Consider the following 27,335-nt stretch of genomic DNA (forward strand, 5'->3'; position numbering starts at 1 on the left):
CATACCAAGACCCTTCATTTGCATATCCCCTTCATTTGCATACCACGCCCTTTCATTTGCATAAGCCAATCCCACAAAGTAGCCGAAACACGCCCTTCATTTGCATACTCCTCCCCTTCATTTGCATACCACACCTTCATTTGCATATCCCCTTCATTTGCATACCAAGACCCTTCATTTGCATATCCCCTTCATTTGCATACCACGCCCTTTCATTTGCATAAGCCAATCCCACAAAGTAGCCGAAACACACCCTTCATTTGCATACTACTCCCCTTCATTTGCATACCACACCCCTTCATTTGCATATCCCCTTCATTTGCATACCACGCCCTTTCATTTGCTTAAGCTAATCCCACAAAGTAGCCGAAACACGCCCTTCATTTGCATACTCCTCCCCTTCATTTTCATACCACACCTTCATTTGCATATCCCCTTCATTTGCATACCACGCCCTTTCATTTGCATAAGCCAATCCCACAAAGTAGCCGAAACACGCCCTTCATTTGCATACCAAGACCCTTCATTTGCATACCAAGACCCTTCATTTGCATATCCCCTTCATTTGCATACCAAGACCCTTCATTTGCATAAGCCAATCCCACAAAGTAGCAGAAACATGCCCCTTAATTTGCATACCACTCCCCTTCATTTGCATACCATGCCCCTTCATTTGCATACCATGCCCCTTCCTTTGCATACCATGCCCCTTCATTTGCATACCACGCACCTTCATTTGCATACCACGCACCTTCATTTGCATACCACTCCCCTTCATTTGCGTACCACACCCCTTCATTTGCATATCCCCTTCATTTGCATACCACGCCCTTTCATTTGCATAAGCCAATCCCACAAAGTAGCCGAAACACACCCTTCATTTGCATACTACTCCCCTTCATTTGCATACCACACCCATTCATTTGCATATCCCCTTCATTTGCATACCACGCCCTTTCATTTGCTTAAGCTAATCCCACAAAGTAGCCGAAACACGCCCTTCATTTGCATACTCCTCCCCTTCATTTGCATACCACACCTTCATTTGCATATCCCCTTCATTTGCATACCACGCCCTTTCATTTGCATAAGCCAATCCCACAAAGTAGCCGAAACACGCCCTTCATTTGCATACCAAGACCCTTCATTTGCATACCAAGACCCTTCATTTGCATATCCCCTTCATTTGCATACCACGCCCTTTCATTTGCATAAACTAATCCCACAAAGTAGCCGAAACACGCCCTTCATTTGCATACCACTCCCCTTCATTTGCGTACCACACCCCTTCATTTGCATATCCCCTTCATTTGCATACCACGCCCTTTCATTTGCATAAGCCAATCCCACAAAGTAGCCGAAACACGCCCTTCATTTGCATGCTACTCCCCTTCATTTGCATACCACACACCTTCATTTGCATATCCCCTTCATTTGCATACCACGCCCTTTCATTTGCATAAGCCAATCCCACAAAGTAGCCGAAACACACCCTTCATTTGCATACTACTCCCCTTCATTTGCATACCACACCTTCATTTGCATATCCCCTTCATTTGCATACCACGCCCTTTCATTTGCATAAGCCAATCCCACAAAGTAGCCGAAACACGCCCTTCATTTGCATACCAAGACCCTTCATTTGCATACCAAGACCCTTCATTTGCATATCCCCTTCATTTGCATACCACGCCCTTTCATTTGCATAAACTAATCCCACAAAGTAGCCGAAACACGCCCTTCATTTGCATACTACTCCCCTTCATTTGCATACCACACACCTTCATTTGCATATCCCCTTCATTTGCATACCACGCCCTTTCATTTGCATAAGCCAATCCCACAAAGTAGCCGAAACACACCCTTCATTTGCATACTACTCCCCTTCATTTGCATACCACACCTTCATTTGCATATCCCCTTCATTTGCATACCACGCCCTTTCATTTGCATAAGCCAATCCCACAAAGTAGCCGAAACACGCCCTTCATTTGCATACCAAGACCCTTCATTTGCATACCAAGACCCTTCATTTGCATATCCCCTTCATTTGCATACCACGCCCTTTCATTTGCATAAACTAATCCCACAAAGTAGCCGAAACACGCCCTTCATTTGCATACTACTCCCCTTCATTTGCATACCACACACCTTCATTTGCATATCCCCTTCATTTGCATACCACGCCCTTTCATTTGCATAAGCCAATCCCACAAAGTAGCCGAAACACACCCTTCATTTGCATACTACTCCCCTTCATTTGCATACCACACCTTCATTTGCATATCCCCTTCATTTGCATACCACGCCCTTTCATTTGCATAAGCCAATCCCACAAAGTAGCCGAAACACGCCCTTCATTTGCATACCAAGACCCTTCATTTGCATACCAAGACCCTTCATTTGCATATCCCCTTCATTTGCATACCACGCCCTTTCATTTGCATAAACTAATCCCACAAAGTAGCCGAAACACGCCCTTCATTTGCATACTACTCCCCTTCATTTGCATACCACACACCTTCATTTGCATATCCCCTTCATTTGCATACCACGCCCTTTCATTTGCATAAGCCAATCCCACAAAGTAGCCGAAACACACCCTTCATTTGCATACTACTCCCCTTCATTTGCATACCACACCCCTTCATTTGCATATCCCCTTCATTTGCATACCACGCCCTTTCATTTGCTTAAGCTAATCCCACAAAGTAGCCGAAACACGCCCTTCATTTGCATACTCCTCCCCTTCATTTGCATACCACACCTTCATTTGCATATCCCCTTCATTTGCATACCACGCCCTTTCATTTGCATAAGCCAATCCCACAAAGTAGCCGAAACACACCCTTCATTTGCATACCAAGACCCTTCATTTGCATACCAAGACCCTTCATTTGCATATCCCCTTCATTTGCATACCACGCCCTTTCATTTGCATAAACTAATCCCACAAAGTAGCCGAAACACGCCCTTCATTTGCATACTACTCCCCTTCATTTGCATACCATGCCCCTTCATTTGCATACCATGCCCCTTCCTTTGCATACCATGCCCCTTCATTTGCATACCACGCACCTTCATTTGCATACCACGCACCTTCATTTGCATACCACTCCCCTTCATTTGCGTACCACACCCCTTCATTTGCATATCCCCTTCATTTGCATACCACGCCCTTTCATTTGCATAAGCCAATCCCACAAAGTAGCCGAAACACGCCCTTCATTTGCATACCAAGACCCTTCATTTGCATACCAAGACCCTTCATTTGCATATCCCCTTCATTTGCATACCACGCCCTTTCATTTGCATAAACTAATCCCACAAAGTAGCCGAAACACGCCCTTCATTTGCATACTACTCCCCTTCATTTGCATACCACACACCTTCATTTGCATATCCCCTTCATTTGCATACCACGCCCTTTCATTTGCATAAACTAATCCCACAAAGTAGCCGAAACACGCCCTTCATTTGCATACTACTCCCCTTCATTTGCATACCACACACCTTCATTTGCATATCCCCTTCATTTGCATACCACGCCCTTTCATTTGCATAAGATAATCCCACAAAGTAGCCGAAACACGCCCTTCATTTGCATACTACTCCCCTTCATTTGCATACCACACCCCTTCATTTGCATATCCCCTTCATTTGCATACCACGCCCTTTCATTTGCTTAAGCTAATCCCACAAAGTAGCCGAAACACGCCCTTCATTTGCATACTCCTCCCCTTCATTTGCATACCACACCTTCATTTGCATATCCCCTTCATTTGCATACCAAGACCCTTCATTTGCATAAGCCAATCCCACAAAGTAGCAGAAACATGCCCCTTCATTTGCATACCATACCCCTTCATTTGCATATCCCCTTCATTTGCATACCAAGACCCTTCATTTGCATAAGCCAATCCCACAAAGTAGCAGAAACATGCCCCTTAATTTGCATACCACTCCCCTTCATTTGCATACCATGCCCCTTCATTTGCATACCATGCCCCTTCCTTTGCATACCATGCCCCTTCATTTGCATACCACGCACCTTGATTTGCATACCACGCACCTTCATTTGCATACCACTCCCCTTCATTTGCATACCACTGCCCTTCATTTGCATACCACGCACCTTCATTTGCATACCACTCCCCTTCATTTGCATACCAAGACCCTTCATTTGCATATCCCCTTCATTTGCATACCACGCCCTTTCATTTGCATAAGCCAATCCCACAAAGTAGCCGAAACACGCCCTTCATTTGCATACTCCTCCCCTTCATTTGCATACCACACCTTTGCATACCATGCCCCTTCATTTGCATACCACGCACCTTGATTTGCATACCACGCACCTTCATTTGCATACCACTCCCCTTCATTTGCATACCACTGCCCTTCATTTGCATACCACGCACCTTCATTTGCATACCACTCCCCTTCATTTGCATACCAAGACCCTTCATTTGCATATCCCCTTCATTTGCATACCACGCCCTTTCATTTGCATAAGCCAATCCCACAAAGTAGCCGAAACACGCCCTTCACTTGCATACTCCTCCCCTTCATTTGCATACCACACCTTTGCATACCATGCCCCTTCATTTGCATACCACGCACCTTGATTTGCATACCACGCACCTTCATTTGCATACCACTCCCCTTCATTTGCATACCACTGCCCTTCATTTGCATACCACGCACCTTCATTTGCATACCACTCCCCTTCATTTGCATACCAAGACCCTTCATTTGCATATCCCCTTCATTTGCATACCACGCCCTTTCATTTGCATAAGCCAATCCCACAAAGTAGCCGAAACACGCCCTTCATTTGCATACTCCTCCCCTTCATTTGCATACCACACCTTCATTTGCATATCCCCTTCATTTGCATACCAAGACCCTTCATTTGCATATCCCCTTCATTTGCATACCACGCCCTTTCATTTGCATAAGCCAATCCCACAAAGTAGCCGAAACACGCCTTTCATTTGCATACTACTCCCCTTCATTTGCATACTACACCCCTTCATTTGCATATCCCCTTCATTTGCATACCACGCCCTTTCATTTGCATAAGCTAATCCCACAAAGTAGCCGAAACACGCCCTTCATTTGCACACTACTCCCCTTAATTTGCATACCATACCCCTTAATTTGCATATCCCCTTCATTTGCATACCAAGACCCTTCATTTGCATATCCCCTTCATTTGCATACCACGCCCTTTCATTTGCATAAGCCAATCCCACAAAGTAGCCGAAACTACGGCCACAAAGGAGGCGGGACGCCGCCCACTAATTCACATAGGCCACGCCCACAAAGCGGACGGGACGACGGCCATCAATAAGCATAAACGACGCCCATGCAATTTGCATAGACCACGCCCTCAAAGCAGGCGGAGTTACATAGCGAGTAGGCGTGGCCTAAGACAATGAGAGGTGTGGCCTAACATTACGAGAGGCAGAGTCATTAACGAGAGGGGGTGGAGTTTGTAAGGTGGAGTTTGTAACCAATGTGAGGTGTGTGTGTAGTAGTAGTAGTAGAAGTAGAAGTAATACATACGAGATGATGCCTGATCTTCTGACATCCATATTTGGTTGACTGGATGGCGTTGTCCTCACCTGGAGAGAAATGCCCCCGGAAATATGATTATTTATTAATGAATGAATGTATGTATGTATGTATGTATGTATGTATGTATGTATGTATGTATGTATGTATGTATGTATGTATGTATGTATGTATGTATGTATGTATGTATGTATTCATTCATTCATTCATTCATTCATTCATTCATTCATTCATTCCCTCCCCCGGGAAATAAATAAATAAACAATGCTAATCATCCATCCATGTGTGACAATTGTTTGACACACATCATGTCATGTCATGTCATGTCATGTCATGTCATGTCTGTCTATAGACAAGAGGAGAGGTGGAGGGGGGGGGGGGGGGGGGGGCCAAAGCATATTTTAGACTGATTCAGTATTGACCATATTAAGCCAGGTCTCACGGCAGACAGCACTAATATAATAAACAAACGTGAACGGAGCACTGCTGCCAACATAATACACGCATAATGTGGCCATACTGGCATACTCACCATAGCCTGGTCAAGGTTTCCCCCAGGTGGACGTGTCATTTCCAACTATTGCCAGCACATGGAAACTAGGGGCTACTGATATATACTATTCTCTGCCTATCGGGACGTAACTCGGACGGCGCTGAGTCGGGTCTTAAATACATTTCAATTGTACATTTAGGTAATGTGTGATTTATTTGGATTTATCCTTATTATTGTGAAAGATGTCCCCCAAATGTAAATTATTAATGTATTATTATTATTTTAATAATTATTATAAATGTGCAAAAAATATATATATAATTTATTTTACATGATTTCCTCTGATAAGTCCTAGTAGTAAAAAGTAGTAGTAAGGTTGAAATCGTTTTTTTGCAAGTAGAAATTAATCCGGGTTTTACAGGGTTAGTCATTCATTCATTCATTCATTCCCCCCGGAAATAAATAAATAAACACGGCTAATCATCCATCCATGTGTGACAATTGTTTGACACACATCATGTCATGTCATGTCTATCTATAGCAAGAGGTGGAATTGCGTCAGATCTTCTACACAAAGCAAAACAAAAGGGAGCAGTGCACCACCCTGTGGCAACAACTGGCACTGCTGACTGTTACAAGTTGACAGAGTGGATTATCTTGGATTACGTCCGCCAACATACATTCCAATAGTACATTTACTTGACCAAAAGGTAAAGACTGATTTATTTTGATTTATTCATTCTGGATCCTTAGTCCTTGGTCCGAGGTCACGAATCTTGACTGCAGACTTGTTGACTGTCTCGAACCAGCGTCCTCTCACACCATCAGCAACTGCCAGAACCACTGAGCCATCGTGGAATACTCTTAACCATGGATTTGGGGTAATTTTATCTTTTTTCTTTTTTTGGAAGGGAAGACAAAAAAAAGAAAAAGTCTATTTTACCAATGCAAAGGGTGAAATATTGTCATAATGTACGTTGTGTTTGTTTTGGAAAGGAAAAAGTGTTTTAATGTACTTTTTACTGACGTTAGGGTAGAGTTTGTTTTAACAGTACAGGACTCTCTCTCACACACACACCAGAGACTGGCAGCTGACTGGCTCATTCAGGGTTGCCAGGTTGGTGGCTGTCAGGTTGTCTAATGCCTGCTGCATTGTGTGTGTGTGTGTGTGTGTGTGTGTGTGTGTGTGTGTGTGTGTGTGTGTGTGTGTGTGTGTGTGTGTGTGTGTGTGTGTGTGTGTGTGTGTGTGTGTGTGTGTGTGTGTGTGTGTGTGTGAACCAGCTACACTGGCATTTAAACACATTCATATTGTAACTGTTGCCACTATAGGTGATATAGTTTGCTTTATTCCTAAAAGGTACAAGTTCATAATGAAGAAGTTCATAATTAAGTCACATTTAAAACATTATTTCATGTATTTGTCTCAAGTTGTTGTTGTAACTGTTGCCACTATAGGGGATATAGTTCATAATAAGGTTAAAATAAGTTCATAATTGTTTATTATCTTTCTAAGTGTACAAGTGCATAATTAAGAAGTTCATAGTTAATAGTTACATTCATGTTAAAACATTATTTCATGTCAAGTTGTTGTAATGCTTTTATTTTGAAGAGTCAACGTCATATTCTGTGTCTCGTTTGGTCTGCTCTCACGTCAATTGGTACACAGGAGTTTTGTGTATGCAATCAAGCCGCAGCTAGAAGCAGCTAGAAGCAGCAGCTCTGCCAGCTCCGTTTACACTGGTCATGGTCACACAAAGACTTTAAAGTTACAAGAAGTAAAGGTCATAAGAGACTGTCTAAGAAAAGGTTATAAGAAGACTGGAGAGTATTCCCCCTTTGTTATGCACGCAGCCAACGAGGTATTTGTTGTTTGTTTTGTCTGTATTTTACTCATGTGAAATGTTTGCATCTACATGCTGTGCATGTCATTTATGTTAATTGTACGTGCTTGTTTTATTGTTTGTTTAGTTTTCACGGTGGATTGGGAGGGCAAGAAGGCACCTTCCAATAAATCAGTTTCAAGGAAACCACATTGTGTCTGTTTGTGCTCGGAGGGAGTTACAGTTGTAATGGATGGACTTTGAACATATGAAACTGTTTTGGCCAGCTGTCCCAAATGCCAAGAAACGCATGACGGAACGACGAGAACCAAAAAGTGGCTGGCGTCAGTTTCGCCTCATAAAAGAGAAGATGCGCTCAGGTTGGTAGTTGCATCTATTATGTGCACTTTGTCTTCATTAACGTGCCAACTTGTGCATATGTTATGCATTGACAACCATTGCCTTGCCTCTGTTTGATTGATAGATGACTTCCAAGCATGTGAAGATTACGATCTCACCAGTGCTGCAGAAGCTGGTGGTGAAGAACCTTCTGGAAAAAGACAGAAGAAAAAAAGGCTTTATCCAGAATATGGTATGTTCTTTAACTTGGCAGTAGTCAATCTTCTCTGAATTGTAACGCTTACATGATTGATTGTCACTCGAATAACTGAATAACAAGGTCATTGTTTTTTGGCATTGAACATTTGGAATCTAAAAGCATAATTTGTTTGGCTTTTAGGTTTTGTAAAAAAAAGCACAGATGACAAAATATTAAATGAAAAACGAAACATTGCTTTAAGTTTTATATACAAAATGGCTGATCTACAAGCTCTTGATGACTGTGGGCTTGTAGAGCTGTTTTGGCAACTCTTCCTCTTTTTATTTTTTGGGAACATTTTGAATATTGTTCTTACGTGGAAGCGAGTAAGGCGTATCACCCACAACTGCAATCAGGCAATAATTGCGACAGGGCTACTATAACGTCTGTACGCCAACACAATAATAATTCAACAAAGCTATTTGCAACTGAAGTTTTTGCCAACATTTCTGTCTCAATTAGTTGAGGATGAAGAGGAACACGGTGGGCAATCTGAAGAAGAGGAAGATCAAGGTTTGTTCCCCCCACCGCTGGACGTTGGCAGTCCCATTTGATTATGATTGAGTGTGTAGGCTACAAATGCCAGTGACGGGAGCAATATTGACGTGGAATATAGTATCTTTTCTGTTTCATATACAATACAGCTGAAGGCAGGTAATGAGTCTATACAGTAAAAAAATCCGGTTTTAATCACAGTTTTCTTTAGGTCGCTTCAGTCCAGAGCTGCCACTTGTGCCACAGAAGGTGGTGCTGCAAAGTGTTCGACCAAAAGGTTAGTATGAAGTCTGCTTTTATTAGCATTTGCCCCATACTCATAGTGGTATGCTAGTCATACACAACAATGTAATAGAGACACACACTGAATCCCAAAACTATGTCTCATCAAACAGAAAAGTCGCAAGGGACGACCTCCACTCCATCCTCTGACCAAAATGCCCAGAAACACCAAGGAAGTAATTGTGACACACACACACACACACACACACACCCCAAAACTAGGTTGTGCTTCCTTAAACATTTTTCAACTTTAGATTGTTGGTTTGTTAAAGTCATCATTGTTTGCATTTATTTCATTTTGGAGCTGCCACTCTGTCATATATGGAGGATATATTAAATGCAATGGTAGTTCATATTGAATAAAAGTAAAGTAGATCACCTTCTCATGGATGCCTGTCTCATCAAACAGAAAAAACCAAGTCGCCTGGACCCAGCTCCACTCAATTGCCTGAGCCAATGCAACCAAGTAAGCGACGCACGCACACTTAAGTTGTTGTGGTATGGTTTTGCACTCTAATTAATTGTAGTCATTTGTTTCTATGCATTAGAATTTCAGAAGGTGTTAATCACTGTTTTCTTTAGGGCACTTCAGTTCAGAGCCAGAACTGCAAGAGCCAGAACTGCAAGATTATCAGACTGATGACAGCATGGGATCTGCACAGAGTTTCCCACCAGTTACCCCTACGAAAAGTTCGTATGAAGTCAGAATTTTTTAATAAACATTTGACCTATACCGGTATATGCTAGTCTTACAATACTTACAATTGATTAATTACTGTGTGGAGAGGGGGGGCTGCTGTTCTTCATTTCGGAAGAACACTAGCTGCCACTACTAGGTTACATTTGTAGGATTTGAACTTGTACTTAATGCAATGGTTTATACTAAAGAAAAGTGGCAAATAAATAACCTTATGGATGCCTGTCTCATCAAACAGGAAAAAAGTCACGCAACCCCACCTCCACCTCCACCCCCAGACTACAACGAGCATCACCGTACCCAATGCAGCAAGCAAGTAAGCGACACACACACACACACACACACACACACACACACACATTGTGCTGTTGGTATGGTTGTGCTCTTTCTATTTGTGGTGATCATTCGTTTCTATGCTTTAGAATTTCAGAGGAAGGTTCTGGAGCTGCTCGTTTCTATCCGGGACGGGTTGCAGGACTTGAAGCTGTCAAGCAGTCAAGATGAGAGTGCTCCCCTTCCGGCCAAGGCGACCACAGTAGAGGGACTAACCGTCCTTGACGAGTCCCTCACCTCGGCTACTGAAAGACAGCATCTGGTAGGTTTCACAACTGTAGCATAACTGTTTCAAAACTGTAGCAATTTGACACTGTATCAAAGCATGTGTCAAAATGTAATTTAATCATTTCAAAATGGGGAAGTATACAGTTGGAGGGGTACGGCATTGTGTAAACTGTTGTATCACATTGCGTCATTATACATGCTTTACAGTATAGCCTACAGTGTATTAAAGCTTATTGAAACAAATGGCAGCAATCTTTTGCAGTCACTTTTGGACAAATGGCAGCAATTGTCCTTAAAAATATTTAAATGGTATACAATAAAAGCATCCGATTTAAAATACATAAAGGTAGCAGCTGTTTATATGTGCAGTAGGTCGAGAGGTACACTCAATGGTTAGTAGACCTTAGTTTGGTTGTATTCCATTAGCTAACCTTCTTTTATCACAACAGGTCACACATCTTGCTGCTGTGGTATGGTAGTTTTCAAACTCACATAGGGTGTATGTAATCTGTGGGAAGTATGTCTGTCTTTGTATAGTGGGCAGGTGCTTAAAAAGTATTGCTCAGTTTCCACCACATTGTGTGTGCAGTGGGTGGGTGCAATGGTGCATAGTCATCCCTTGGGAGCGGGGTCTTTCTGTGGCGGCCTTTCTCTATTGAAGGCTGTGTCCACTGACTCTGTACCTAGTAAAGACTTAAGTTTTGGGTTGTTCACGATGCTCAGGTATTCTGACATGTATATTATCTGTTTAGTGCTAGGTAGCATTCCATTTTGCTTTGGTTTAGGGTTGTCTGTTTCCAGTATGTACTACACCCTCTGCGTTAAACCAATCCTGATACCATCCAAATATGAAAGACTTTGCAATGCAGGTTTTAATTCGCAAAAGACTTTCCACACAGTTGTAGCCCCTACATTGAATTTAGATATCCCCAAATGCACTCGTCTGAGACATGACTGGCTACTCAAGACTACTAGTAGTAAATATAGCTGTTTATATTTGTTGATGACATGTATTAAGGTGTAATATGTGATGCTCTGTTGACTTGAATACACAGGATCACAATGGGGAAAAAGTCCTCGCGTGTAAATGGGTTGATGCTAAAAGGAAAAACAAACATCCTGAAAACAGATTCTACAAATGTCTTCTAAATCCTGACAGTTTTCTGAAAACCCCATGTTTCTATGCCAGTGGTTCTCAACCTTTTTCATGTCAAGGACCCCAGACATATCTGTATTTGGGACCCCCCAGAAGCAAAGATTTGAGTTAAACGTTCGCTCTGAAAGAATCTGTATTCAAAGATGTGTGCCACATTTTCACGATATTTCAAAAATAGCAGCTCAAGCTACAAGCTCATAGTGTGACACTTGTGCCGCGCTATGAGCTTGAAAATGTGCTATTTTTTAAATAACCTACTGCTTAAAACACCAAGGGGTTCCCACCAAGAATGGTTTAATGTCTTACTGTACCACGGTGCTGTTTACATTTCTGTCAAGTAGCCTATTCAATCAACAAAGTGTTCTTGAATGTGGAGTGTTACACTTCCAACAGTCGTGGGGATATTCTGAGCTGTTGTTTTTTTTTTCTCAACCCCGTTCATTTCAGATTAATTCCTTGGCGCTGATTGGAGGAACAACACTGAGGGATAACGTCAAGAGAGTCATGGAAAAGTATGTTATTTTATAGGTATTAATTGGGCATTAATATTATGGTAGACTTGCATTTAACTTTTTTCGGTGCTTTAGACTAATTGTTTGACAGGGGGTGCATACTTAGTTTAGACTAGTCATTGATTAGACATGGGTTAAGGTTAGGTTTAGGTGTGCTGCCCTGTGGGGGTGAGGGTTTGAGGGGTTGTAGGACTAATGACTGGTCTAACCAAATGACTAAACTAAGTACTGCACCCGTTTGACGGTACTCTGTTACTGTCTATTCAATCCGTTTTTAACTTTAAAAATGGAGTGATATAATTTGTGTTGGCAGTCTGAGTGTTAACTTCTACTGCATGTACCCTCAACAGGTACTCTTCTAGGGGTGCCCTCTACTAGTCTACAAGTTAATGGAATTGCATCACTTTTAAATACCTTTTGTATCCACAGGTTGATGTCAAATGACCTCATGGCAAAATTCAATATGAAGGGAAAGCTGGGAACCAAAGAAAGAAAGCTGTCTTTCATCAAGCTCCACCTCTACTCTGTGGTCATAGGTAAACGGCATATATCCAGTACCCATGTTTTGACACAGTGGCCACTTGTGAATAACCAGGCAACTACCCACAATGTTTTCAAGTGTATACATTCTGGATGGTTCTTATGTTCTTTGACACCTTTAAAACGGATATCTCTTTTTGCTTTCATTTTGTAATGATGTAGCCAGTGTCCAAACTTGAAATCCCTTTAACTTTGAGCATTAGATTAAATGTTTGACCCCTTCGAATTTCTGCCGCTTAATGGTTTTACTGCTTACTGTAGCCCATCTTGTCTGTCTTGCAGAGAGTGTCCAGAGGAGCACCAAAGAAACGGAGGCTAACATCTCTGACCAAATTGCTTACTGCTTGAAATATGCTCCAGACAGGCTGGGTGGAGGTGGCAGGACCAAGACGGACTAGGCTGGAGACAACAGTATTTTATTTTGCACAAGGTCTAGACTGGAGACAACAGTACTTTATTTTACTTTGCACAAGGAAGCTGTTTTATGCACAAATACAAAGAAAACCTCATTGATGCACGTGTTTCGGGTCTCTGGGGCTTCGTACACACATAAAGAACTGTTCTGTGCTCTGCCTGTGTTTCATGGCCGCCTCAATGCTTTTCCAATGGAAGTCATGTGATTTGACCAAACACTTGTGTTTGATTGCCCCCCTCCCCCGCATCAAACAAGTGTTTGGTCAAACCACGTGACTTCCATTGGAAAAGCATTGAGGCGGCCATGAAACACAGGCAGAGCACACAACAGTTCTTTATGTGTGTATGAAGCCTGGGATGTGTTTCGCGGGTCCCAGGTCTCGCAACAATGTTGCGAAAAACTTATATTGCTATTATTGAATTTAACCCATTGATGCCTGAAGGTGATTCTACAAATGTCTTCTATGTCTTGACAGTATTTTCAGTGGTGCTCCATCGTTTTCATGTCAAGGACCCAAAAAATATGTAGGCGTATTTGGCCGTCTGAAAATATGTTGTTCAAGGGACTCCTATTTTTCAACAGCTACAGTTTTGTTTTGTTTGGACTGTCTATTTAAAAAAAAGGCTTCTAAATCCTAATAGTTTTCTGAAAAACCCATGTTTCTATATCTGTTGTGCTCAACCTTTTTCATGTCAAGCACCCCCAGAATTATCTCTATTGGGCCACAGACCCCCATCTCAAAATATGTTGTTCCAGGGACCCCCCAGATGCAAATATTTTAGTTAAAAATGTTCGCTCTGAAATATATGTTCAAAGATTTGCACCTATTTTTCGTACGCTTAAAATGCAAAGGGGTTCCCGCCCAGAATGGGTTAAAAAGATTTGCACCTATTTTTCGTACGCTTAAAACGCAAAGGGGTTCCCGCCCAGAATGGGTTAAAATAATGGTTAGACCCATTTACGTCTGCCATTGACAGACATGCTGTGATTTTGTTTTTCCCAGGAGGCTGTGAAATTTGTTTTGAAATGGTGCCTGTGAATTGCTATTTTTGAGAACCATTAAGTGGTTTAATAAATCTGTCTTGATTTATATTGTGAATTGTCTTAACTTTATTCTTTTCTCATGGCTGTCTAATGTTGGAAGTTGATGTAAGGCTAACTTTGGGTTTTGACGGCCATCTGTTGTTTTACAACCAACATGCAACATCTGTCCAAATTTGGGCATTTATGTCAACCTAATTGGGTTTTGACAGCAATACAATTCTTACTTATATCCAACGTATAGATAACATCAGATGTTGACGTCAAACCAATGTTGGTTTATGACATCAATCAAATTAATTTTCAACTAAAATACAACTAATATCCAATGTTAAGAGTCGGACCTATAATCAACGTCTACATAACCTCAGAGATTGACGTCAAACCTATGTTAGTTTATGATGTCAAACCAACGTTAGGTTTTGATGTCAGACCAACGTTGGGTTATGACGTCAATCAAACTTTCATATCCAACCAAAATACAACTAATATCCAACGTTGGGAGCCGGACCTATAATCAACGTCTACATAACCTCAGAGATTTACGTCAAACCAACGTTAGTTTATGATGTCAAACCAACGTTAGTTTATGATGTCAGACCAACGTTAGGTTTTTATGTCAGACCAACGTTAGGTTATGACGTCAATCAAACTTTCATATCCAACCAAAAAACAATGGTCATCCAACGTTGGAGTACAACGTTATCCTAACGTCATGTAGACGTCTTGTGCCAGCTGGGTTCTTGTCACCAGGTGCTGGCGCAAGGTGTGACTGCGGTGTTGATCATTGTGTCAGTCCTGCAGCTGTGTGTCAATGTCACCTCTTCGGTGTTGGGGATCATAGCTCTGAGAGATGGGTTTGTATACTGTCGGACTGTTGCCCGTCGGAATTTTGGCGGGTCGGAAAAAAGACCTGCACCCGGCAGTTTCATATCGATATGGCACACAAGTGTGGGATTTGATAGAACGTAAATACACGTTTATGCCTGTGTTAATTTGCACCCCTCCTGCTGCAGGACTCTGACGCCGGCCCCGAGCAGCAGAACAAGGAGCAGCACAACAAGCCGGGGCCCATCGGCAACGAGCGCTCCCTGAAGCACCGGAAGGGCTCGGAGGCGCAGGGCGTGGCGGAGCGCCTAGAGGGCGGCGGACCCGGCATGGCGGGGCCGGGGGTCAACGGCGTGCAGGTGGACCACCTGCACGGGGTGGTGGACACGGGGCTGGGGGCCGGCGTGCCCCCCATCGAGTTTGGGGTCAGCGCCAAGGACTCTGATTTCAGCCTGCCACCACCGCCAGGCTCCTCCGCCCCCCCGGTGCCCGTCGTGTCCAACCCCGTGAGCAAGCAGCTGCAGGACGCGCTGCAGACAAACGTGAGTCGTTTAGAGAGAGAGAGAATGAATGTTGAAAGTCGTCGCCCTAGGATCACAAAACCTCTTATGTCCAGTGGTGTAAAAAAGTACTTAAATGTTTTACTTAAGTAAAAGTATCAATGCTGCGATATAGAAATACTTGCAAGTAAAAGTACGGAATTCAAAATATATTAATATAATATATTTGGTGCTGCCGCTACGATCTTGTATATCGGCTATTTTTCAATAGCCGATATAACCAGCTGCGTTACAGGTCTTAATGGCTTAAGCTCCTATTTATCGGTGTGAGAAATCTTGCAGTTGAGAATCACTGACATCCAGTTATTATACTGTTATTTGCGTTGTGTGTGGATGTTCTCATGGAACTGGACGTGTGTTTGTGTGTCAACAGCCCACTCTCAACCAGAGCATCCCAATGCTGCGCTCCAACCACCTGCAGCCTGGCATGAACCTCAACCCCATCTCCTTCCCCAGCGCTGACCTCACCCTCAAGGTACACAAAGAAGGAATAGGATTAATTACTATTAATATATTTTATTTATATCATTTTACATTCGATAGAAGTCTAACAAAAAGTAAGAAAGAACATTTTAGTCTAAGACTTGTGCTTAATAAGAAAAGTGCTTTATCTAAAGGAAAGTCTTTAGTCCTAGTAATAAATCTTTCCAGACAAGTGCATTAACATTTTACTTGTCTGTTAAACAAGAGACTCATGGTTTCACTTTGCCAAGCCAACAATATTGTCTGACATTAGTGTCTGGCTTTCCTAATAATCACCTTCCCAATATTGTTGTCCACCATTCCGTTTCAGGAAAACAGAATTCTGTATGCGTGTTATTCTGTATTTATTTACTTTCAAAGGGGAAAACTATCCTACATCACTTATTTATTTATTTATTTAAAATGGCTACTGGCCATCATCACGTCATTCTTTGCGCTAAACGAGCAATCAATATTATGGCTCGTTGTTTTAAAATCAACTGCCTCAAAATGTCAAGCCCTGTTCTGTGTTCTGGTACTTTTAATTCATGTCACACTGAGGACGACTTGAGCACCGAAACGTGTCCATCCATGTATGCTGGCCTTAAGGAATTAAAAGTACCGGAAGGCCTTTGGAGTGCTGGCTATTATGTTCTTAATTGTAAGCTGGCAAATTGCATTGATATAGACTGGAGTGTGTTCGGTAACAGATCAGGGCTGTTCTGTGTCCTCAATATCTCTCTCTCTCTCCCTCTCTCTCTCTCTCTCCAGATGGAATCGGCGCGCAAGGCCTGGGAGAACTCCCAGTCCCTCCCCGAGCAGCAGGGCTCCCCCGGTGGTGGTGGGGGGAACAGCAGCCAGCCTCCCTGCAGCGGTGTGGGCTCCACCGGCGGGGGCGTCAGCTACAGCTCCTTCGGAGGCGTCTCCATGCCCCCGATGCCCGTGGCCTCCGTGGCTCCCTCCATGTCCATGCAGGGTAAAAAATAACATCCCCTCTTTATTCCCCTTCAATATTGTATAATTGTAGGCTCTCTAAAGAGTCTAATTTTCCTGCATTATGCTGTCACTAGCTCCTGAGTGAAGCCACCTGGTGGCTGCATGTAATCGTTAAAAAGTAGCAAAACTAATAGGATTGAAATTAAAAAGTAGCAAATTCCTGGAAATATTTTGAAATTGGAAAAACTGTTTTCCCGGGCCTGGAAAAGGAATGTTTGGGAAAATGTTTGTTTGTATCTCTACATTGTCTTTGTGTAACATGAGGTGTAATATGTAACATGGTCAAATGCATTGCTTGCTTGACTGCGGCCTAATGTACACAGGACGATGAAAATAATTGATCAACAGAAGACGTCACCTGATGAAAATAATTGATCTGGGAACCATATTCCTCTAGTAGTGACTGAACTTGAGCTGTTGTTTGTCCCTCACAGGGAACCATATTCCTCTAGTAGTGACTGAACTGAGCTGTTGTTTGTCCTTTGTAGGGAGCCATAGTTGTAGTAGTGACTGAACTGAGCTGTTGTTTGTCCTTTGTAGGGAGCCATAGTTGTAGTAGTGACTGAACTGAACTGAACTGTTGTTTGTCCTTCACAGGGAACCATATTCCTCCTCTTTACCTGGACGGTCACGTGTTTCCCAGCCAGCCGCGCCTCGTACCACAAACCATGAGCCAGCAGCAGAGCTACCAGCAGGTACCACACCGCTAAAGCCCGAGTTAAAATATAGACAACATATTTTAGCTACTTTTGGGGGAGGGGTTAGGGTTATGATGATGTGACTAAAGTGGTGTGTTTCGATTGGACCTTTTCGACTCTAAGGCTTTCGGCTTTCAGGAAGAAACCAAAAATACACAGGGAAGACATTATTTGAATTTTCTAACCACACCTGGGGGTCTATTAGACTAGCAATGTTAACTCCATTGACACATAACAAAACAGAAAAAGTTTAAAAAAATCACAGCATTCCACTCCTTTTAACATTTCCATGTGTCCATGTGTGTTCCTCCTCCATTCAGGCGGCCGCGGCCCAGCAGATCCCCATCTCCTTGCACACGTCCCTCCAGGCCCAGGCCCAGCTGGGGCTGAGGGGAGGCCTGCCCGTCTCCCAGTCCCAGGAGATGTTCAATTCCATGCCCCCCTTCAGGTACCGTACCCACCGGCAGCAGTACGTTCGCCTTTTGTCAACCACATAATATATCTGGAACAAGCTTCCATAAAATGGCACTTTAACTGTTCTTTTATTTATACCTGCTACACATACGTTGTTATTTATACCTTTCCAGCTGGGAACGCCTCTGTGTGTCAATTTGGTAGCCTGGCTAATAAGCCAGTCTAATCCGCCGGCAGGCAATTTTGTTTTTGCCAACGGCTGATTGGGTCTGGTTTATTAGCCAGGCTATCAACTTGGTTGTTGCTATGCTATGTATCGCTGTTGTCGGGCAGAAACCTCTTATCTCCATAGTCTACGTTTTCGTGTTTTTTTGTAAATTGACGCCCTATTTGATCATGCATGCTACAGCGTCACACAAAAGTAGCAGATCCACAAGTTCAAAAGTGATGAGTTTTTGAGCACGTAGCCCAAAGTGCAGGGACTTTGACGCTACAATGCCTATAATTCCTATTGGGTTTTTTTCTACCCCGCACAGGTCCCAGGTTTACATGCATCCCAATCTGTCTCAGCCGAACCCCATGGTGTTGTCGGGGGGAGGGCAGCTCAAAGGGCCCTACTCGCCCTTCCCGGGCATGCAGCCCTCTGACATGGTCAAGTCCCAGTCGGGCTCCCACTACCAGCCCATGAACGGCAGCCAGGCCATGGTCTACGACGGCCAGATGAACCAGGGCCCCGGCATGAGCTCCTCCCAGCTCATGGACTCCCAGCTCATACAGGTATATATATATATATGCACAGTGGTGGGGAAAAGTACTCAATTGTTTTACTTAAGTACATGTATAAATACTGCAAATTTAGAACTACTAAAGTCCGGAATTCAAAATGCACTTGAGTGAAAGTACAAAAGTATCGGCATAAAAATATACTTAAAGTACCAAAAGTAATTTTGCCTTATTAAATGACTGGATGGCGCTGCTGTAGTACACTTTTCCGACATCAGATGGCAATGTCGGCAGTAAATCAGTTTTAACCCATTTAGACCTGAGGACACGCATGTGTGTCATATTATAGCTTTAAACCCATTTTGGGCGGGAACCCCTTTTGGTGTTTTAACTAAGCATTATGTTATACTTTAGCTATTGAAAAATAGCAGATCTACAAGTTCATAGCGCGCCACCGAGTGGCGCGCTATGAACTTGTAGGTCTGCTATTTTTGAAAAATCGTAAAAATGCGGCACAAATCTTGGAATATATATTCTTTCAGAGCAAACGTTTTTTTTATTTCGACGTCAGGCCTGAATGGGTTAATATCCGTGTGCCTCTAGTCTTTGTCGCAGCAGTCGCTATATCATTGTTTTCTCCCTGAATCCCCCCCCCCCCCCCCCCTCCTCCAGGTGACCATGCCCCTGCCGGGCTCTCAGCTGCGCTACGGCTCGGCGCAGCAGCACCTCATCCTTCCCCAGTCCATCCAGCTGCAGCAGACAGGACAGAACCTGTCGGTGGGAGCGCCCCCGCAGCGCCGCATGCTGCCGCCCGGCTCACAGCCCCAACAAGTCATGACTGGCAGCCCCCGAGAGGTGAGGTCCACTGGGTCACAGCAACACGGCAACGGCAGCCTGATGGGTTTGCATCAGCATAACGAGCAAATCCCTCACCGTCAGCCGGAGACTTTGTATGTCCAGAACCGTTCCCTGTTCAATATTTATAAAACCCACAGGCACACTTAAAGCCGCACTATGTAACTTTTACTCTTCTAAGCCCCCCCCCACCCCTCCCGGATTTTAAACCCGGTTTCCAGCGCTGAAGTGCTGATTTTTTTTTCTTTTTACCGTTGAGCTGTAATAGAGCCTGCCTGCTTGCTCGGGGGATTAATTGAATATTGAGACCATCATGTTAAAGTTTGTGTCAGATCCTGTGTCTAGGTGAGACACATGACCTTCTAAACGATCACGATCTAAATGTCTCAATAGAAGAGCAGGTGAGACAAAATTCAACCGCCCCAATTGTATAAGTTATATTGTAACATACTCTACCATACATACAGATTGGACAAAATTACATTTTATTCATGAAAAGAAAATAGAAGTTACATAGTGCCGCTTTAACCACCTTTTTCACAAGTAGTGAAAATAGCTCCTCATCCAATCAGGAGAGAGAACCAATTTATCAGCCTGACTTTTATAGTGATCCAGTTCCAGTGTTTTCCCAGCTCATCATTGTTTTGTTTAATCATTTTTACCTCCCTTTCAGTATATATTCTTACATACATGCACCTACTGTATATATGTGTACAGATATAGGTGTTTATGTATGTAAGAACACATATCGAAAAGGGATCTCAAATAAATACTATCCTTGCAGATCAAGCTCTGCTTTGTTTTGTTTATCTATTGTTTCTTCTGTATAATTGATGCATTGCCGGAATTGTGTCAACTGTTTGTTCTGATGTAATATATGAAACTACGTTGAAATATTGTTTTCTTTTGTTTGCTCTCTAGTCACATTTTTATTTTTATTTTCCTGGTGTGTTAAATAATTCAAATATTAATAGGTGGGCATAATAAGCTTCGGCTTCAGCCCATGCCTTTTCGGCCAATAATTATTTTTGCTGCTTCTATTGTATGCACAACTGTTATGTTAAATTGTGACCGAAATGAATAAACTAACTAAATCACTTCCAATTTCACTTGTTATTATCCTGTACCATATGCGTTCTCTCTCCTGACTGAATAAAATTGTTATCCTGTATCCTGTATTTTCTGTTTACTAAAGAGCTGGAGAGAGGGGTGCGACCCCTGTTACTGAACAAATACTCTATAGCAGTGATTACTATTGGAATATAGAGCTGTTTAACACTTACTGGCCGTATTTTAGTACAAAAAATAATCAGTTACGCTGCCTTTAGATAATTCTAGAGCATGTCAATCTTCAAAGAATGCCATGTGCTGTACTCCAGAGTGCTTCTCCGGGGGTCCTTGAGGGACGTTACGGGAGGTCCTCGGCAAAACTACTTGACAAAGTCTAACGACTGCTATGTTAAAAAAAATCCAGGCATTTATTTTTTAAATGTTTGAATATTTTTATTAAACATTTTAAGAACACAAATATTGCATGGTGGTCCCTGGCACATGTAGTATCTTTTCTGGTGGGGGTCCAAATCCATTCTTCTTGACATGAAACTGAGAAGAAGCACGTGTGTACTTGACATGAAGTAGTGTAGAAGCCAATGTGTAACGCTGTTCCCTCCTCACTCCCAGGGCTCACAGATGGAACTGAAAGGCTTCCAGTTCTCAGACAAGCCCAATCATTCCCCAGGATTACAGGGCTCTTACAGGTAGGAGAACAAGTCTACTCTGAATGTATTCAAGCCTGCTTCCAACCTGTACTCCCTACTGGCTATGTCGTCATTGGCAAAAAAAACTAAATGTGACGAGATTGTAGATCCACAAGCATGCAACGTGAACCGCTGTGAGTCTATCGGTAATGCACAGAGTATATATATATGGTTACATAGTTATGTATTTGTATGGATTTACTAAATCATGGAATCCATCCATCCAAGTGGCACCGGGATTAACCACATGAACCCTAACGTCCCTATTTTTGGGAAACATTCGCCCAATATAGCAGATGTAAATACATGCTCAGGGTCTGCTGTCCTTGAGGTGGTTACATAGGGTTTCCAGACAAATTTGTTAATGCCGCATTACAATAATTTGAACCACTTCATCCATATTGTATATGTTGGCTATACAAAAATAGCAGTTCTACGAGCTTGTGCATCTGCTTTGTTTTTTTTAATTCTTTTGAAAAATATCAAAAATGTTGAATAATAATTAGATTTTTGAGGGGCGCTAGCCCCTCCAATGCATGGCTTTTGAAAATTACCTCATATGGCAGCCAAGTGTATGGGATTTTGAGGATATTACAATGTTTGTTTAGAGCTCTTATGACGTAAATCATTTGCAAGCCAAGTCTATGGACTTGAATTTTGTTTAGTTCACTAATGACGAAGTAAGATGCCATGTTGCCGATATATAAATCCAGTGGGCTCACTTCACACGAGTGTCATTCTTTTTTGTTTGTTTTTTACACATCTTCGTCCCTGGCACAAGACATTTATCTTCAGACGGGGGTTTGCCGCCAAATATATAATATTAAAAAAATGTTTTAGAACTACTGGTGTAGAGAGGGGTAAAAAAAACAGACCCAAGTCCAGAGCCAACCCCGTTCAACTGTAAGGACAGATTCACACTATGGTCCTGGGTGCGCACTCGGGACCACTTGGCAGATGTTGTGGTAGTGTGAATGAATACTGCAGCGTAGTGAGCGTACCATTCCCCGGAGCGGAACATCCAACCAATCCCGGGACCGCATGGAGGTAGTCTCGGGACCGATTGAAGTGTACTCGGATACGGATCGATGCAATGTGAAAGAATTGAATACTGAGTTGAATGAAGTGTACTCTGGTGCGGAAGAATCAAGGCCAATGTCAATCATGGCCAGTGGGGACCAGGCAATCGTATTCGGGAACAGTTTGAATCAAATGAAATTGAATCTGCCCTAAGTGTCTAGTTGACCGTGTATATGTTTTTGTGTTTGCAGGCCAGGCTCTGCCAGTCCCAGTGGGAAGCCCTCTGGTCCTGGAGGCCCAGTGGGACATTACACTCAGCAGGTATAGCTGGCCTACTAGTCACTCAACATTAAAACACACTGCACATTTATAAAGTCATTTTAGCCCATTTAGACCTGAGGCCAATTCTGCACATGTCTTCCAATCTAAATGTAGTTTTCACACCTTCAAGATCTCTCCAAAATGTTCAACAACAGTAGAAGTACAAGCTTGCAGCTTGTACTCCTGCTATTTTTGAATAGCCAACGCAAAAATCTACAATACATGATTTATGAAGTTAAACATGAAAAATTACTATTTCAAAATGGCCATTTCCAACTAGCAAATACCACCAAGTTCTGATCTTTAATATTTGAATGAGTCTGCCTGTTGCTGTTCTTATGGTTTTGGTTGACTTATGTAAAATATCTGACGTCTCTACAAGTTCATATTTATGTCTCTCAAAGTTGAAGGGGAAAAGTAACTGTTGTCATATACAGTTGGGTGCCACCGATATTTTCCCTTAACATTTGACCCATTTAGGCCTGACCTCAAAATTTTAAAAAATCCTTCTAAATCCTCCAGTTTTCTGAAATAAATATTTTCACGATTTTTCAAAAATAGCAGACCTACAAGCTCGTAGCGCGCCACTCGGTGGCGCGCTATGAGCTTGTAGATCTGCTATTTTTCAATAGCTAAATTATAACATAATGTTTAAAACACCAAAAGGGGTTCCCGCCCAAAATGGGTTCACTGTCCTTTCGCGCAGATCACGCAAACCTCAGCAAAAAGAAAAGGACAATATCGATGGCCTCCAACTGTATGAAGACCTAGTTATGTTTTTACTTTAAACCATTAAAGTCTACTATACCATTACCAGCCTTGACGAAAAAAGGATAGTCATTTTGTATTTTAAAACAAAATGTGGACATCATGCCAGAGAGTTAAAAGAAAAGTGAATGATAGTTGTACTGTCTTGTTCAGAGATGTGTGGAATAAATGGTTGCAAATAGCAACCACTATATTGCATTCCTATAAGCTTTCTGCTGCCGAAAAAGGAAATTCAAAATAGTTTATTGAAGCTTCTTGTCCTCAGATTAGGCATGTCACAATTATTACATAATCACCTGATCACAATATGGCCGCTGATAGGAATTATTTTTCATAAAATATATATAAACAGCTGGATGAAATGAACAGAAATGTACACATATTATTATTTTCATGTTATTGTCCATCCTCTTCTAGCCACTTTAAACCTAGCATTCTTTTTTGGGGTATTTAGATTTAGGCCAAAAACATTGCAAAAGTGTAAAATGATTAACTGTGGATTTTTTTGGTCATAGACACATTATTTATTTTTGATAATTAGCACTGGGCATTGTCATTAATTTACCTGTATTTGTATATTTCAGTAATGGGCTTTGTATATTAAGTTATTTGTTATATATTCTTGTTCAATGCCCCCCCCCCCCCCCCCCCAAAAGAAAACATTTACTCAACCATAATTGCCTTGAACTTAATTTCAGTTATTTGTTATTTGTCATTACATCTGATATGCAAGTACAATGATATAAATGACTGTTATTGAAGCATTCTTTATACATCCAGACATGGATGTATAATAGTGTCCCTCTGCTGCCCCCTGTAGGCGCCACCTCCCCAGGGCAGCATGGTGATGCACATGCGGCCCCCCACCACTGGTCCTTTCCCCACCCCCATCCAGAGACCTGTCATGCAGGTCAACAAGACAGTCATCATCCGTTCCCCCCCGTACCCCAGCCCCGGGGGGCGCGAGCCTTCCCACTCCACCCCTCCCAATGCCCCCGAGCCCCCCGTTAAGGGGCCAGAGGATGGCATGAAGGTGAGCCACCCACTGTAAATTTAGGTAATTTCATTTTTAATCCATTTTTCCCTTTTTACATTTTGAGCCAATGAAATGTGAATGCATGCTAATGTTGCTGTTGTACAGTTAGTTGGGGTTTGGGGGTAATTGTCTATAACTAATACTGTCAGGTGGAAACCTTGTAGGTCCAAAGCTGTTATCTGCTATTTTTGCTACCTTGTCATGCGACAAGGTGCAAAGTCGCACTTTGCACGTAGAATATGGCTTTGATCTATGGAAGAAAAAAAGATGAAATATGGACAAACAAGGTTTCTTTCCGGCATCGACAATATACTGTTACATTGTAGATTTTATATTGGCTTGATTTGAGGCTTTGGTCAGATATAACTAATAAGTTAAAGGGATAGTTGACTTTCAAACATGTTTGGAAGTGAAATGATCCCTTTAATAGTTTGTAGTTTGTAATTATGCTTAACATTTTGGCAATGCTAGAATTCCAGTAAATACTATTGATTGTGAATATGTTTAAACTTAATTGTGCTTAATATCTTTGCATGAAATGCTATTGGTTTTAGAAATGGGGGAAGAGAGAATACTGTATAATGCATTAGCATGATATGTAGAACCTGTAGTGGATAATTCCGCAAACGGCCAACATAGGTATTGATTGAGCACTTTAACTGTATGTAAAGTAATAAAGGCCTGATTTTAACCTGAATCCTATCATTTTAAGAATCGCGATATGATGTGTTGTGAGCTTGTAGAGCTGCTATAATCACATTTTTGAGAAAAAAAAGAAAAGTGATTAAAAGCAGGAAAAGACAACATATTTTATTAAACAATGGTGTTAGTGAGGCAGATGTTGGCATTGTGAAATGTTAGTAACCTTTGCCTATCCCTTCTTGGCACAGACTAAAACCCTGCGGGACGTGCACAAGGCGGTGGGTGAGGGAAAGGTGCCATCGGGGGGCATGACCAGCAAACTCCAGGAGCCCCTGCCCTCCCCGGGACAAGCCAAACCAGCACGCACTGGAGCCATCAAACCTCAGGCTGTCAAAGTGAAGGAGGGCCAGGCTTAGCAAACAGACCTTTAAAAGCCTTCTCTCGAAAACCACCAGAAAGCCACCCCTCCCCCTACACCGACCATTTTCCCACTACAAGAAACTTAAGTGAACTGTGCCGTGAAAACATAATTTTGCGGTTCCCGGATATGTTTTCCACACGCAATGGCTCGGTTTCAGATGAAAGGTTCTCAGAACCTAATTTGGGCTCTGTGCAAGGATGTGGTGATACTAACCATCAGTTCTGGGGACCCAGAACTTAGAATTTTCAAAATGTTCCTAAAAATAGCAAAAAATAAATAGATCTATAAGCTCAAGTCAAGATATAAGTCAACGCGATGCTTATATTTCAGCTATTTTTTCTTTCTTTTTTAATGGTGGACCTCCCCATCAGGGGTGGTTCTGAAAGAAAACCACATCACAGAACTTCAAGGGTTCTGGAAAGTTTCAGGTTCTGGATTACCTTTCGTAGTTTAAAAGAGCTATAAGCCTCCTACGAGCCACCTCATCCCAAGGCCCCCCCAAAGGCACCGAGGCATACTGTACTATCCCCTCTGAACTGTCAGAACCGGACACTTATTCTCTCACAACACGTATAGAGATATATAAATATATATATATATATATATAATAAATATATACATAGACACAATAGACACTTCTTCTAAAGCAGATCTCTTCAAGGTCCCACTTTTTATTTATTAACGTTTAATGTCCTTTTTTTAAGAGAACAATGGTGAGGTGAAAATATATATTCCTGTTTTGTGTGTTTCTTGCTCCAAAAGTGAGGAAAAGGAAAACGACAAACAGATTTTTTTTTCCACACCGTTTTTTTTTGCCAAACTGTATGTATGCCCCGTTCATGGGACTATAGAGTCCTTAAAACCGGGCACACGTTGATCCGTTACCATGAGTGTCTGCGAGGTGTTTTCGACCAAGAAAATGCAGAAGGGCACTTTCTTTTTTGCTGGTAGTTATGGAGCTGAAACATTTTCTAAGTTATTGTCACATATTTACTCAATTACTAAAGGACTGCTTTTATTCAATCATCAAAAAAATAAAAAAATAAAAAATATTTTAACTTGAATTTGAGGATGTTGTGTTAACATGGAAAGAGTGAAGTGGATCTTTCTGGGGGTATACTTCACAGCTTGTGATCTGTGACAAAACCGCTTGGATTGGTAGTTGTTTTTTTTTATGGTGATATTCCTTGCTTTTTTGTTTTGGTTTTAAGTTTTAGCTCGCTCTCTTCATGTAAACTGAAGCAAAAAGTTGGACATTGTTTTGGAAAAATTGTCATTTCTTCCACCGGAACTTCGCTGGCTTTGATAACGGGTGTGTGCATGTGATGATGAGCTTACGGGACTCCTCCCACCCCGGGACCTGGTGACATTTTAGAAAACACACACACACACATTCAGCGTGCACGCACACACACATTCAGTACCTGAAGTCAATGGACATACTGGATCAACAAAGTTGATCATGTTGGAAGGCTTGTTCTGTAGTTTTGGGAAAGGGGGCTGCATTCATTAATTACTGTAAATCAGTGGTTCTCAAAGTGGGGTCCTTGAGGAGGTTCCCTATCTAAATGATTGATTCTTAAACAAATGGACCCTTGCCAGTCTGTAACTGTAATGGGGGTCCGTGGCCTAATGCAAAACAAA

At 42.2% G+C, this 27,335-nt stretch overlaps 2 protein-coding genes across 6 annotated transcripts; both read left to right on the forward strand.

The window, feature by feature from the left end:
• The first annotated feature begins 7,775 nt into the window (after nt 1-7,775).
• On the forward strand, nt 7,776-15,334 carry LOC306939292 (uncharacterized protein). 5 transcript variants are annotated; one of them, XM_079523876.1, is made up of 15 exons: nt 7,776-7,932; nt 8,042-8,273; nt 8,378-8,485; nt 8,954-9,004; nt 9,198-9,263; nt 9,382-9,444; nt 9,678-9,734; nt 9,851-9,958; nt 10,204-10,281; nt 10,388-10,560; nt 10,976-10,996; nt 12,130-12,194; nt 12,624-12,730; nt 13,017-13,164; nt 15,207-15,334. In XM_079523876.1, the coding sequence occupies exons 2-14, from the start codon at nt 8,147-8,149 to the stop codon at nt 13,130-13,132; spliced, it is 1,140 nt and encodes a 379-aa protein (XP_079380002.1). In that variant the 5' UTR covers nt 7,776-7,932; nt 8,042-8,146; the 3' UTR covers nt 13,133-13,164; nt 15,207-15,334. The 5 variants fall into 5 exon arrangements, with proteins under 5 accessions (XP_079380002.1, XP_079380001.1, XP_079379999.1 ...); XM_079523875.1 differs by lacking the exon at nt 15,207-15,334 and having other exon boundaries at nt 13,017-14,144; XM_079523873.1 differs by lacking the exons at nt 13,017-13,164; nt 15,207-15,334 and having other exon boundaries at nt 12,624-13,003.
• Nucleotides 14,284-25,955, forward strand: LOC306939495 (protein PRRC2B-like; the record flags this gene model as incomplete). Its single annotated transcript, XM_079524082.1, has 12 exons — nt 14,284-14,298; nt 15,207-15,560; nt 15,952-16,053; nt 16,812-17,016; nt 17,634-17,731; nt 18,055-18,182; nt 18,685-18,925; nt 19,544-19,726; nt 21,407-21,483; nt 22,755-22,824; nt 24,413-24,625; nt 25,519-25,955. The coding sequence occupies 12 exons, from the start codon at nt 14,284-14,286 to the stop codon at nt 25,684-25,686; spliced, it is 1,854 nt and encodes a 617-aa protein (XP_079380208.1). The 3' UTR covers nt 25,687-25,955.
• Between the last annotated feature and the right edge of the window lie 1,380 nt (nt 25,956-27,335).

Source organism: Electrona antarctica (assembly GCF_951216825.1).
Source record: "Electrona antarctica genome assembly, chromosome: 16".
NCBI lineage: Eukaryota > Metazoa > Chordata > Actinopteri > Myctophiformes > Myctophidae > Electrona > Electrona antarctica.

Excerpts from the sequence above, each read along its gene's own strand:
- LOC306939292 (XM_079523873.1), top strand. The coding sequence starts at position 8,147 with ATGGACTTTGAACATATGAAACTGTTTTGGCCAGCTGTCCCAAATGCC. Across the intron at positions 8,274-8,377 it reads AAAAGAGAAGATGCGCTCAG|ATGACTTCCAAGCATGTGAA; the intron begins GTTGGTAGTTGC and ends TTTGATTGATAG. Across the intron at positions 12,195-12,623 it reads GTCAAGAGAGTCATGGAAAA|GTTGATGTCAAATGACCTCA; the intron begins GTATGTTATTTT and ends TTGTATCCACAG.